Source organism: Lissotriton vulgaris, chromosome 3_1 (assembly GCF_964263255.1).
Source record: "Lissotriton vulgaris chromosome 3_1, aLisVul1.2, whole genome shotgun sequence".
Classification (NCBI taxonomy): Eukaryota; Metazoa; Chordata; class Amphibia; order Caudata; family Salamandridae; genus Lissotriton; species Lissotriton vulgaris.
In genome coordinates this window covers 1,086,949,964-1,086,964,153 of record NC_141689.1, presented here as the reverse complement: position 1 = coordinate 1,086,964,153, position 14,190 = coordinate 1,086,949,964, and the positions used below count along the sequence as shown (strand labels likewise).

The 14,190-nt window shown below is 42.8% G+C and overlaps 1 protein-coding gene across 1 annotated transcript in view; it reads right to left on the bottom strand.

The window, feature by feature from the left end:
- PARM1 (prostate androgen-regulated mucin-like protein 1) overlaps window positions 1–14,190 on the bottom strand; it is a 394,653-nt gene that overhangs the window by 133,105 nt on the left and 247,358 nt on the right. The window contains exon 2 of the mRNA XM_086961529.1: window positions 7,900–8,592. Within this exon, the coding sequence (XP_086817655.1) occupies window positions 7,900–8,592 (693 nt within the window). The remainder of the gene's footprint in view (window positions 1–7,899; window positions 8,593–14,190) is intronic.

Below are 14,190 nucleotides of genomic sequence, written 5' to 3'. Positions count from 1 at the left end.
AGAGGATGGCTGTATTGATGAGTGAGTTGAAGGATGGAAGAGAGAAAGGGTAAATAGCTGGATGTATGGGTGGAAGGGTAGCTGGATGGGTAAAAGGGTGGATGGATCAGTAAAAGGGTGGATGGATCAGTAAAATGATGGCTGGATGAGTGAACGCGTGGATGGTGAGTGAGTTGATGGATGAGTGAAATGATAGATGATTGATGAACTGATAAGTGCAAGGGTGAATGGATGGACAGATGAGCGAAAGGGTGGATGCAAGCACGGGTGAGTGAAAGGGAGGGTAGATGGACAAAAGGATGAATAGATGAGTGAAGGAGTGAAAGGATAAATGGATGAGAGAAAGGATGGATGCGTGATAGGGTCAATGGATGGATTCGTGAGTGGATGAGTAGATGGGTGGGTGGATGGATGGAAGGAAGGATTGCTAAGTGAAAGGGTCGATGGAGAGAGAATGGGAGGATGGATGGATGACTGAAAGGATGGATGGTTGGAAGGATGAGTGACTGGGTGGATGGATAGTAAGTGGAAGGATGGCTGGATGGGTGAAAGGGTAAATGGCTGGATGGATGAGTGAATGGATGGACGGGTAGAAGAGAGGATGGATGAGTGTACAGATGGATAGGGTGAATGGGTGGATGGATGGATGATGGATGAGTGAAAGGATGAATGAAGGGATAGATGGTGAAATGATAGATGGACAAATACATGATGAATAAGTTTGCAAATGGTTGAATATGTTTGGATATGGCTGGGTTTACTTATATACTATTGCGCGACCTCTTATGTGTCTGTAAAACTTATCCAATTCTCCTGAAGTTTTGTCCTGAATTTTGACCTACTGTCCTGAATTTGTGTCCTGAATTTTGACCCTTTGTCCTGAATTTTTACAGTCGCCGTCCTGAATTTGCACCCATAACAGTTGGTCAGCCTAGTTGAACAGCAGCCTCAGAGCAGATTTCAGCTATTGAATAAAGGTAAATATCTCTTTAACACAGGTTGTATGCCCAAAGACCATGCTGCAAACAGGCTCGGGATCTGGAAGGGTGCATGTGGGGAAGGTTCTGGGGACATCACTAGACTAGCGCTATCCAGAGCTCCCCCTGCTCGGAGTACTACGGTGGCCAGCTAGAGTCTAGTTTGGTTACAAGCTAGTGCTCAGAAAAGGCTCCAGCTTCCGTATCGCTTTGTGCGAGCTTGAAAAAAAGAAATGCGCTGCAGGCCCAGCTGGCAGTAAGGAGGATGTTTCCAGTGACATTAAAGGCACTGAGAGCGCAGTCGTCCATGATGCCCCTTCTCTACCGAGGTGGCAAACAACCCCCTTGTTGACAGCTACCCGTCGCTTTTTCATGTCACGCGAATCCCTTACCTAGCTATTATCAACAGCATGCGTCCCGTATTCTTCAAGGTGGAAAACGTATGCTACTCCCCCTTTAGTTAAAGTAACGAGGATTCATTTTAATACTAGTGAATTACAAACTTCTAGTTGTTAATTACACATTATTCTTTAATGATGGCTTTTAAATTGTTATTTGGTGTTTAAAAATCAGATTTTTTTTCTATCTGAAAGGCACAGTGCAAAGCAGGGGTTGCGCTGGCCCTGGGGCCGGGGATTCAGCCAGCAAAATAGCTGCATGAGGTGAGTGCGGTGGGCGGGAGTCCAGGCCTCTGTAACTTTGTGCCTTCCTTTCTATGCTTGTGGGATAAGATGGCAACCGCCACGCTGCAGGGGTTACTGCAGCTGCTGCTTGAACTCACTGAGCCTTTCTGAGGTAAAAAGGGTGTTGCTGGCTCCCGATGGAGTTTAGTGTCTTGTAGAGGTTCCAATTAAATGGGGCGCACCCCTAGGTATAACCATCACCTGCTATGAGGTCTCGTGGTGCACAAGTGAATTTAATGGGAATCAGTTGCATAACCCACACCAACCTACTGTTTCATGCTAGTGGTTGGCCATTGGTTCACCTCATTAGCACCAGTTTAACACCCAAATATAGCAAAAAAAAGCAAACAGGTGACCAGTACCGCTTTGCTATAGCTCTTCAATCCCAGGGGGTACAGTACCCAGGATAATGTAATGCATGGCTTAACACTTATAAGATCCAATGCTTGTTAAATATGTTGTACCCTACCACTCTCTAAGCTCTCCAGGGTCTACCCTAGGGGTGACTGTGATGGTGTACATCTATTTCTATAACTGTACCTTTAATGTGTTGGAATATCCTTCTCTGTGTATTCCGATCTTGTGTGAGATTCTGGAATGCATGGAGGTTCCTTTTGTCAGTTGCGAATTAGACCTGTGGCCGGGGTTGTGATTAAAGCTTACTCTTAAACCAACTATGTTCCTGACTGCTAAATTCTGGATCCGGACACTACATTATTTGGCGACGATCAGGGTTGAACTGGAAGTCTATTCTTCAAGAGAGAATTCATGCTTATCGCTTGGCACCACATTCAACAACTGGGAGATCTCCGTTTGAGTTGTTTAAAGGGAGGGCTCCCAACACTTGGTTGTGTCCTGGGTGGATGAAAGTTAACAAGGGTTTGGTGGATAATGGGATTGGTGAGTGGCGTTGTAAGGAAGAAAGGAAACTGGATGAAAGGAAGAGGTATTATGATAAAAGAAAATGCGTGGATGTACAGAAGATTTTAGTGGGTGATCTTGTGAGAATAAAAGCTCATGGTGGTTGTAGATCCTGGTCGAAGTATACTGATGTAAGAGCTGTGGTGAAGGTTTTTAGGAATGCTATTAAAACGGAGGATGGGAGGATATGGAATAGGAGTAGAGTAGTTGTGGTTAAGTCAAGAATTCCTGCACAAGATTTGACGTGCGGAAGAGAGGAATTACATCATCCATCTTTCAGTTTTGTTAATGGTTCTAATTTATCTCCATCTTCTCTCAGGAGTCAAAGGGTACGTAGACCTCCTGTTTATTTGAGGGATTATTCATTGTGAGTCTTTTCTCCCGTACGTTTCTTTTTTGTTAAGTTTATCATTAATATGCTTTTGTTTAGAAGGGAGATGTGTGATGGTGTACATCTATTTCTATAACTGTACCTTTAATGTGTTGGAATATCCTTCTCTGTGTATTCCGATCTCGTGTGAGATTCTGGAATGCATGGAGGTTCCTTTTGTCACTTGCGAATTAGACCTGTGGCTGGGGTTGTGATTAAAGCTTACTCTTAAACCAACTATGTTCCTGACTGCTAAATTCTGGATCCGGACACTAGTGACATATGCATTAAAAAGGAAGCTTTGGGCCTGGCAAAAGGCTTATTTTGCCAGGTTGAAATGGAAGTGTAAACTATGCACACAGGCTCTGCAATGGCAGCCCTGAGACATGTTTAAAGGGATACTTAAGTGGGTTGCACAGTCAGTGCTGTAGGCCCACTAGAAGCATTTAATGTACAGGCCCTGGGCACGTACAGTACCACTTTACTAGGGATTTGTAATTAAATGAAATATGCCAATTACGTATGAGCAATATTACCGTGTTTATAGGAGAAAGCACATTCACTTCAGTACTGGTTACCAGTGGTAAAGTGCTCAGAGTCCTAAGGCCAGCAAAAGCAAGGTTAGAAAAAGAGGAGAAGGACAGCAAAAGGTTTAAAGGGTGACCAGTGCTTTAAATGGACTGGTACTCACCGGTACTGAGTACCGGCACTTCTCTGCTGCCAAGGAAAGTACCAGTACTCATCAAAGGTAGGCTCATTGTTGCTTTGGCTCCCGTGCACAAACGAGGCTGTCTGACAGCCAAAGCGTCTCTATCCCAAGCGGAGCCACTGCTAAACAATTCAGCTTGGCTCATCTGCATAATGTCCGGTGTTCACCACCACGCTGTGTTTGACAGATCAGGGTCCATTCAGGCCCTATGCTGTCAATCACATTCACACCATGGTGTGCATTTGTGCACACACTCCAATCCAGGCATCCTGCTGACAGCAGCAATAAAGAAAGCCACGGGAGATAAGCAGGGCTGGACTGGGAACAAGCCGGGGTGCTCTGCCCCCCACCCCCTCTCTCCCGGTTGGGGGCGCCTCCGAGCTCTTTGCCGGGGCGGTTTCGTCTGATTTTGTTACAGGGCCGATTTTGCAACTATGCTGCAAAAACGGCCCTGTAACATAATCGGCCCCCAGGGACCCAAAACCGGCCTCCACCCGTGCGCCGCACCGGGGGATTGCCCGGTGCCTGCTACGGCCAGTCCGGGCCTGGAGATAAGGGGTGCAAAATGGTCTTCATCCCACCTGAGTCTTTTGTGTGAGTGTCTGTCTGCTTGTGTCTGGGTGTTGCAATGCTTGTGTGCGCATGTTTGTGTGTGTGCGCGTGAGAGAAAAGCGAGTGAAAGAGGGAGAGAATCCAGACACTAGGGAGGTATTTTAAAGGACATTCTTGGAATGTTTTGTGCGAGCATTGCTGCTTGTTTCTGTGAGTGCGCACTCAAGAATATATAAGTATTCGGCCACATAGTAGAAGTGTCTTGTATGTCTTGTCCTTAGCCCCACCCCTAGCCCCGCCCATTTGCTACACTCATAGCTCATTTTAAGAGTACCTGCACTTATTTTTCCCCATTTAAAGCACTGAGGGTGACCCTGTAAAAAGGGCCATTTCCAACAATACCCATCACCGAGCTTGTCACTGCCAGACTAATTGGCTCTAAGCCAGTGCTCGCTTGGATATATTAGTAAGGAATTTGTAGCTGGACAACGGATTACAGAATATTTAATCCAGAACACCTTGTAAAAAACTTGCATTTTGCTACCAGCATCTTTCAATTTTATTTATGTAGGTTTGCTCGCCGCTGACATTCATCTTCTTGGCCACTAGGTCGCAGTTCGTTATGGGGTAGTTTTACAGGAGCAACTTCCCACCTACATCAAAATATTAAAGCACACGACGATTCTGAAAAAATATTTAATTGCATTGTGAAAGATGACTGGCCCGCTAACACCGCTCGCGCAATGCTAACCATTTACTATGCTGACCAAGGGAAATCTGGTCACCTCGTGCCCTGCGTTTCGTCTCGGTGAGTCACACTTTGCGCTGTCAGCCAACGTGTTGTTTTCCACGGATCACATGCCACCAGTTAAAAGGCTAGTGCGACAGGTGTTCGCGTGCTGTAATACATGAAAAAAAGCCTCCTAATTGGACAGAGAGCAGAGTAGCACACGTTAGCAGCGCAGGAGGGCCGGATCGGCTTTCAGTGCCTATCAAATTCTTCTTCCAGACCGGACTTGCTCGCGCGCCTGTGCCCTGCAGTCAGGGCCGGATCAAAATGATTTGGGCTGGTGCTATAAATGTCCTTGATGGTAAACAGAGCAGTGCTTGGCGAAAATCTATTTTAGCATAATGGCATGTAAACAGATTTGTCCACGTGGGAACATGTGACAAAGAATAGCATACAACCTGTAGGTGTTGTACAACGACATAGCATCTCAACTGTACCCAAATAACACACTGCATTACCATAACACAAGCTCACAATAACAATACAGCAGTACAACACAACCAGCAATGCAACAAAAAGGCATAAATCAACACATACATCATCTCAGGATCACACAAAAAACGAACTCAATGCAGCAACATACTAACACAAGATTGATTTGTTAAATGCGCTGTTGTGTTGCTTTTTATGCTGACTTATTGTGTTGTTGTTTTTTTGTTGCGATAGCCCTGTCATGTTGCTCAGATGTATTAATTTCAGTATGTTACGTTGCCAGGTTTTATGTGTGTTGTGTTGCGTTATATAGTTTTCTTTGCATACTTTTATAAATGCAGTTAGATTTCTAGTCCAAGGCTGCACATTTATTCCATAGAGCACAACCTTTCCTTTCTCTGAAAACGAATAATATTAAACTTCTTCTAGCCCTTCTGTTCATCCCACCAATCACTTGAATGATGCCACAAAGTTCTTAAAAACAATATAATCTAACTCTGTAGATGTATGGAAAATCACTGCAAAGAAACTGAAGAATTGCATGCAATGCTTTCCCCAAATGCATGAGAATAGGCCTAGTAACCAATAGACTTACCACTAAGCTTGGGTTCCATAGTAGCGTGCTTCTCACTGTAAAGCTCTTCAACATCTCGGCAGAGTTAATAAGCGCTATATAAATGCAATTACAATACAATACAAGTGCACAGTAATGATTTACCACTGTCAAAGATGGCAAAACATCACCACTTCAGCTGTTCAGTTATTTAAAGTCTGACCAGACATAACCATGCCCTGAGCAATGCTCTAACGTATGGACATGCAAGGGCTGAACCACACTGAGCTATCAACTTCAAAACTCTCTGCTTTTTTACATTTCTTTTTTGAAGCATTTATTTATTTGATTCTGAGGGCGGAAATAAATTAGAGCCTTAAAGCCCGCCATAGCAGGCTCTACCGGCCATTAAAGGCCTGTTCCAGCATTCGGCTCGGGCCTATAACAAGGGAGCTGGCATTTAATGGCCGGTAGAGCCCTCTACTGAGGGATCTAAGCTTATTAGAACATTCTGCCCTAGAGGGCAGAATCTTCTTATTTGTAAAACAGAAGCCTCATGGAGCCCAAGGGGGTGGGAATCCCCTTTGTTCACAGCAACAGCTGTAAAAAAAACATTGGAATGTTGATTCTCCCGTTTTAACCAGCCATTAGAAGCCAAGAGGACTTGACTGTCTTCAATGGAGCGCTAACATACCAATGTTCTAATAAACAATATATACTAATCTTCCCATGAATATATATCCTTTGCAGAATATGGTAATGAAAGCCAAAGCATGGAGAATATGATTAAACAAGGAATAATCAGCCACTCTATATTACTGCACTTTCCAGCACCGTCTGATTACAATCAGCACAATTCTAAAATGGCGTGACATTGTTGAAGCCAAGAAGTACAAATTGACTAATTATACCTATTGAATTCCAGATAACAAAGAAGAACAAAAAACGAATACTAAAAAACACAATAATATTAGAAAGTCCATATATATATATATATATATATATAAAAGAAACAAGTCCAGCGCCCTCGTTCTCGCCTAACTAAATCTTAGCACGCTCTGCCACGCGCTATTCCTCTTGGCTCTTTTCCAGCATTCGCAACAATCAAGAAAAGAGTTATGTAAACAGCTCTGTGTACGGAAAAATAACAGTAACACATAAAAAATGAATAGGTCAGAACAGTGAACATGTAGCAGTGTACTGTAACCCCTTGGTGAAGTGTTTGGATCTTCACTTAAAAAACGTGCATAAGTACATATTCAGTGTATGTGACGGTTTTGTGCCCCGGTAAGAAGAAAGTGTAGTCTCATTGAGTGGGATGACATATGGGCTAGGTATCTGTAGGTTGGTGGTATTGGGTTTAGGGACCAGGTTAATGCACGATGCGGTAGACCAAAAATATAGGCAGATGTTGTGAAATTGTGTATGTGGTAATTCAAGTTTAGTTCTAACAAAAGTTATTGTTTCTTATTCTGTTTATTTACTTATTTTTATTATCACAGACTTTCCAAAACACTGAGGATTATACGGTAAACATATCCCCCCAAAATGGATTTATCGCATATAAATAACAAGTTTGTAAAAGGTATGGCTGATTATCACCACAGTTTTCAAAATATTTAATATCCTTCGTAGCAGGTCAAGACCACTTTAAGCATTGAATAGGTAATTTCCAAATTAAAAATTGTTGTTTATTTTTTATTTACACGTTCGTTTTCACTATATGCACTGTAATTGTAGGAATTTGCTTATGTCTATCGCACAATTATGTCCTTTTTTAGTATTTTAAATATTGAAAGCGTGTTTATGTTGTTTACATTATCTAAAGGATTTTTATTATTCATTGCACAGTATGCAGTGGATTAAGTATTACAATTACATTTACAAAGAAGATTCGACCAACTCAGCTTACCTGAGCTCAGTGCAGTCGGTGCCTCTTTCATGATTATCGTTTGCGTATTAAACCTGTCAGTTTGTGACGACTCTTTGGCGGCGGTAGCAGCAGGTAAGTCACCCGTACGTTCTGATGTGCCCCGTGGTGCTGTAGGCGTCTCATAGGTTTTATGCGCTGCCGCAGTTGTGATTGGTGTCTGAGTGGACCCATGTGTACTTGCATTTACAGTACCATTTGGTGAAGTTCCAGTTGTTGATGGTGGTGATGGCGATGCAGAGGCTGTTCCTGGACTTGCTGAGATGGTTGTATTTTGAATATGTGGTTCTGTAGAGTTTGGACCTGGTGAACTCGAGGATGAGGACATTACTGTTGAAGCGTTAACTGTGGTCGCTGAAGACTCATCTGATGTGAGCAGAGTGCTGTTGTTAGTCGTCGTAGCAGTAGTTGAAGCACCGGTTGAGGAAGTTGCTTCTTTCGTGGAATCTAGAACTGTAGCTGTTGATGTTGGTTCATGGTCAGTGCTTTGTAAAGGACTAGTAGCAGTACTTGGCTGTGTGGAATGTGCAGTTGCTTCGTTTTTTGGAACAGCTTCAGTTGCTGCTGATTGGGAGTCATTTGCTGTAGTGAGAGTGTTTGCAATGGTAGTTGTCGTATTAGGTGAAGCACGCGTTGAAACATTGGTTTCTTCAGCTTTCGAGAGTCCACCAAATCCTGAGGATCAAAAGATAACCACAGTTAAAAGATATAACTTAAAAACAAGTCACATCAGCGGAATTATTGGTGTACGCAGAGCGCATGATTAATTCAATGGTAGTGTTCGGTCAAGTACGTGGTAGCAGCTTTGTACACCTGGAGGTCCACAGTGCGCATGCAAAAGGACAGGCTCCCAAATGGATAGGAAGTTTTTAACAGGTTCCCGGAAGAGCCCTCAAAAGTCGATAAGGCTTTTAGTGGAAGATTTACTAAGGACATATGCGGTCCTTGCATGACACAAGTTGTCGCAATCCAACACAATTTCTTAACTAGTATTTACTAAGCCACACAGAGCCACTTTACGTGGTTTAGTAAATACAACGTAACGCAACGAAGCGCATAGGACTGTCTTGCGATGCTTTGGGTCTGGTAGGCATTACGTGGTTAGAGCATGGGTGTTCCCATGCATCCACCCATTTATTTTGTAGCAGACCCAGATTTACAAAGACCTTGTAAACCTGGGTTTGGGACAAAATGGTGCACCTACCCACCAGAGGCGAAACGAGGAGAAACATCTATACTGCTTGTTAATTATTCTTTCCACGTGCTGCATTCTGCAGCACACGTGGAAAGAGGAATATGCCTCCAAAGATTACTTCTGTGCAGGAAAGTGTCCTTCCCTGCACAAACAAAATCCTGCCATTAACACAGATACCCTCGCACTATGGTGCTAGGGTACCTGCATTAGTGGTAGGCAGCACAGAGTGCACCAGTGCAAGGATAAAGCAGAAATGCATCATATTTTTGTAACTATGGAGCACTTCTGCGCTCTCCCTTTCATGCAAAGCAGTGCAGCAAGTTCCTTTGCTACATTGCGTTGCGTGAAAGTATGGTAAATCTACCCCTGTGTATCCATTTAATTCTCTCTTTTTATTATTCTGTGCCTTGAATGCTCAGTGACCATTTAAGTGATATCTAACTTTATCATTATGCAAATCCTCGAGTTGCACGTCATTTTGACACAGGGGCTTACAAGGCTTTTATTCCACTAGGCATTTCCCCTTGGAAGCCGGTTTTGAAAGGCCAAATTCACTCCTGGTGCCTCTGTCACTTTCTCCAGCCCTGAGGTTAACCAAGAGACTTCAAGAGAGAGTTAGGTAAAAGGATGTTGAAGGTAGAGAGGGAGAAGAGAGAGATAGAGAGGAGAAAAGAGGAGAGAGAGAATTGATAAGTGGAAAGAGAAAGATAGCACAGGAGAAAAAGGGAGCAAGGCTGGTTTGAGAATTTTTGCCAGGGCTGACTTTTGGGTCCGGACCTGTTTGAGATTTTTCTTTTACATGGATTGAATCCTTTACATTTCTGAATCTGACTGCTTTGCAGGGATTATGCCTGGTATAAAGTACCCATTACTGTACATTATGAGGATACGGGCTATTGCCAAGGCATCTCAGGTGAGGGACTGACAATAGAGTATGTTTATCCAGTTTCTGTCTTTTACAGACCTGTCACTCTTTCTTCAGCACACCTTTGAACAAAGATCATCTCTTTACAGCGGACCAATTTGCCAGGAGGTTGAGAGGATTTCCTAAAACATCCAGGCAGAAGAAGCTTCACTTTTGTTGCCTTTCACCACTACTGGAGCTGCCAGGGGCGCAGCTTAGCCAGTGAGATTTGGTGGGTATGAATCTCAAATTTCCCAACTAAAATAGAGTGGCCCACAGGGTGTAGGGGAGAGATGACCGAGGTTCAGAATAGGCTGTTTCCATGAAGAACAGGGTCGATACTAATTTGCATTAGGTGGGAATCTGTGTAGCACAGTGGGTGAAACATGATGGGTCTGAATGCCTGTAGTTAGACTATTCACAAGCATTCATCCCACCACCCTTTGCATGTTAGATTGCCAGTTGTATGCCTGAAATCTGAGACTGGTGCAGCTTTCCAAGCCTTCTCTTGCCAACATCTGTGAATTCAAAAAGTAATACATTTGCATCCATTTCAGAAGAACGTCTGTGGATGCACATTTATTACTTTTATGTAAACCAGTCACTACACATATATTTAATTTCCCAATCCCCAAAAATGCACAACTTTTTAGTGAAATGAAAACAATGATAAAAGCAAAAGCATTCATAGCAGTCTCTACTGAGGGCCCCTAGACCCAACAACCACGCCAAGAATATATTTAATAGGCGGGTGTCACAAACCACTACTAACCTAAAAGTACTGCTTCTGGAGCATCTAGAGTCTAATTGAAGAATAATGCAGAACCAATCATACGTCGCGATTATACACCACCCCTATTGTAGTGTAGTGTAGTTCCTATTTTCCCAATAGGCTCTGCGCATTGGAATAACATAAACAATAGTTTAGACGTAGGACTGAGGTCAACTAGGTCTCTATTGAATATGTTAGACTTAATTTAGGTTTGCCAGCTAGCTCAGAGGTCACTAGAAACTTTCTCGAATGAGCAGGGAGGAGTGAACTTCCCTGATCAGACAAGAAGGGATTCAGCTTCTGACAACCGCATAAACATGACAACTTTGCTCCCCCAGAATAAGGAGTATATCTCCAGAGTCGTGTGAAAACAATAGATAGCTTTTTCACTCAGGTGTGCATACTTAGTTTCACCAGAGTGCAGAGAAATAGAGAGACGAGCGTTTTCAATAAAATGGTGTTATTTATTGAGCAGTCTTCTTTCTCATGCAAGAGAAATGAATTGCTATAATTGCAATACTTGTTATGAAGTAAAGTGCGTACAGTAAAAGGAGTATTATGAAATAATACTGTAAAAGCATTGATATGGTTTCTGACCCATATGATACTTAAAAGGTATAAAATATCTACAGTTACATACAATGATAAAAGTTTGACTAAACGTACTCAACTGGTGCTTCTAAGATACTCCTACCCCGGTGTACCTAACCTAAGCCTAGTACAGGGAAGGAGTAAATGAGTTGCAGTTTAAGTTAAGTTAGTTTTTGCCAAGAATCTGACTCAAGAATTCTCTAGGGATCTAATCAGCTCCGTACCTTGGTTTTAGAATGGATGAGGTCTTGTATCTCGCTCTCAGGACTCGATATTCCAGTATCCCGCGAGGGTGACTGGGAACACCAGAGCTGGATTTTCTCGGCAGGAGAAAAAGACAGCGTCTTTCTCAGTGCGTCAAGTGGGAGGGACGGCTTCCTTCGGCACTCGCATCAGCTGGGCTTTTGATAAGTAGATAGCCGCTCTGCTCCACACCACTGTGTGTTGCTTAAGGCAAACGCTGGTATATTTATACCTGGAAGGTGCCGTGTTTGACGTAAGGTTGGACATAAGACGTCAATAAAAAGATGTCACTAAGAACTGACCGTTCTTTCAGTGCTCGCAGGAGTTCTAGGACAAATCAAAACAAAAGTACGGGGAATTCCCAGGTTGCTGGAGGTTTGGTATGTTGTAAGAACTCGTTGTGCTTTCTAGGAGTCTAAGGAAGTAGCCTTGCCGCATTTGGTTTGCATTGGCTATTACTAAATATGAAATGTTTCATTAGGGTCCTAGATAGAACCACAACAGTAGCGGAAAGGGAAAAGGAACCCTTTTCTTAATACAATCCTCACCCACTCTAATAGTGGCATGCTTCATCATCGCGTTAACCCTGACTCCTAAAGGTCAGGGAGGGCTCGACCATCTTTCAAAGAGCTCTTATGCTTATGAAGAAGTTTTGTAAGGGGGCATAACTTTAAAAATAAAATTCCTCACCCACAACAAAGGATTTCTTTATTAGTGGGGTGGGTGGGAAGGTTGAAACTTGAACACCATGAGGGTGGAAGAATTCGATGGTCCTATGACCCTATTACACCAACCTGTTTTAGCCCTGTTCTACTGGCCTATCTAAGGTCCTGGGCTTTCGTCAGGGTGGGTAAGTAAAGAGGTCACTCCCCCAGTGACGTGTCTAACATGTGGATTTTGGAGTGGGCATGCAAACAGGATGCACAAGACTTGTAACTACTGGACCGCCCACTCAAGATCACGTGGGAAAATCTGTCCCACACGCTTTGGGTAATACCCAACAGAGGCAAGTATTACAAGTCTCAGGCATGCTAATTGCATGCCCAATCAAAAATCCACATGTTAGACACGTCAATGAGTAGGAGACTGTGTCAAGGAGAAAATGCCTTGCTGCAAGAAGTCATACGAACTTTCCAGTCACGATACATGGTGAACATTTCACGCATTATGTGTAAAGCGAAACATGGTAATTAAGCAAGATTATGTTAGCATAACAAAACAATTTGGAACATCGCTACGGCAAACTTCCCAAGATTGGCATGGAGTTACTGTGAAGAACTACTAATACTTACTATATTTTTATTGTTGAGTGGCTATTGTTCAGTACACAATCTGCTGTTAGTACGACATTATAGTACATGCTAGTATTCACTGCTATCATATCAATGAGTTAAAGTAAATAAGGGAAGGGGATCTTTTCTGAATATTGATAGTAAAAATGTTTTTATGTAGCACTTCAAACCGCCCTTCAGCTGTCCTTCTCTGTCCATCTGAGCACTGTAAATACCATATGGTATCATTGGTCAATGTAATAGTACTAAATTTACGGACCTCGGAGGATTGAAAGGCGAGTTACACTTGTCTGGATATGAACTTGTGACCTGCAGTTCACAGCCCATGTCAAATGAGAGCATTTAATTCACTGAGTCACCTTGCCAGAAGTCTTAGCACAGTTGCAGTACTCTGCCCAGTCTTCCAGTTAATATTGTAATACTTTATTCACTCTTGCTAGGGGACGTATATTTTTCACAAAATTCTCAACATAGTTTCACTACAGTATAATAAATTCTCAATTGGGCTGCAAAACATTCTACTTACATCTCAGTAAAGTTGAAATGACTTTAAACGCGCAAGTGTGTATGTGGGTGTGTGTGTGTGGGAGTGTGTGTGTCTGTGTGTGTGTGTATATATACATTTATATTGCACTAATCTAGCTGGAGAACATAGAGCGCTACACATTCCTGAGGATTTACAATTGTTTAAATTGAACAATTGCAGGGTACATCGAGGTTATGTGATTTGCCCACAATCGCACACCTTTTCTTCCAAACTTGATGGGGTCTATTTATAAGCAGGTCTTAATGTAAAGGAAAAACATTCTGCATGTCTATTAGTTTTTTTTTGGAGCACACCACTGGTACAATGAAGGTCCGGAATGGCTCATATTGAAGCTGCATAGTCTCAGTAGGTGTATTGTAAAATAAACACATCAGAAGGGAATCATAGTTGTAACACTGTGCCAACTAGCACCAGGTAGCCATATACAGGGGGGGACTATTTACAGGGCAGGGCCAATTGGGCCGCCGCCAGAACCATCGCTAAGCACAAAGAATAAATGTAAGTACATTAGAAATAAGGGTGTGACGGCCAGTAGCTACTGGCACAATCATGCACTGAGCAACATCGCATTTGCATAAATACCTTTAGCATGGGTCATAAACACATTAGGTCATGAATCACAGCACATTCACATAACCACATGAGATCAGGCGTGAATCTAGAATACCTGAGAACCTCATTAGGCATAAAACATTATGTGTCCTCATTAGACCTATGACATTGAGTATT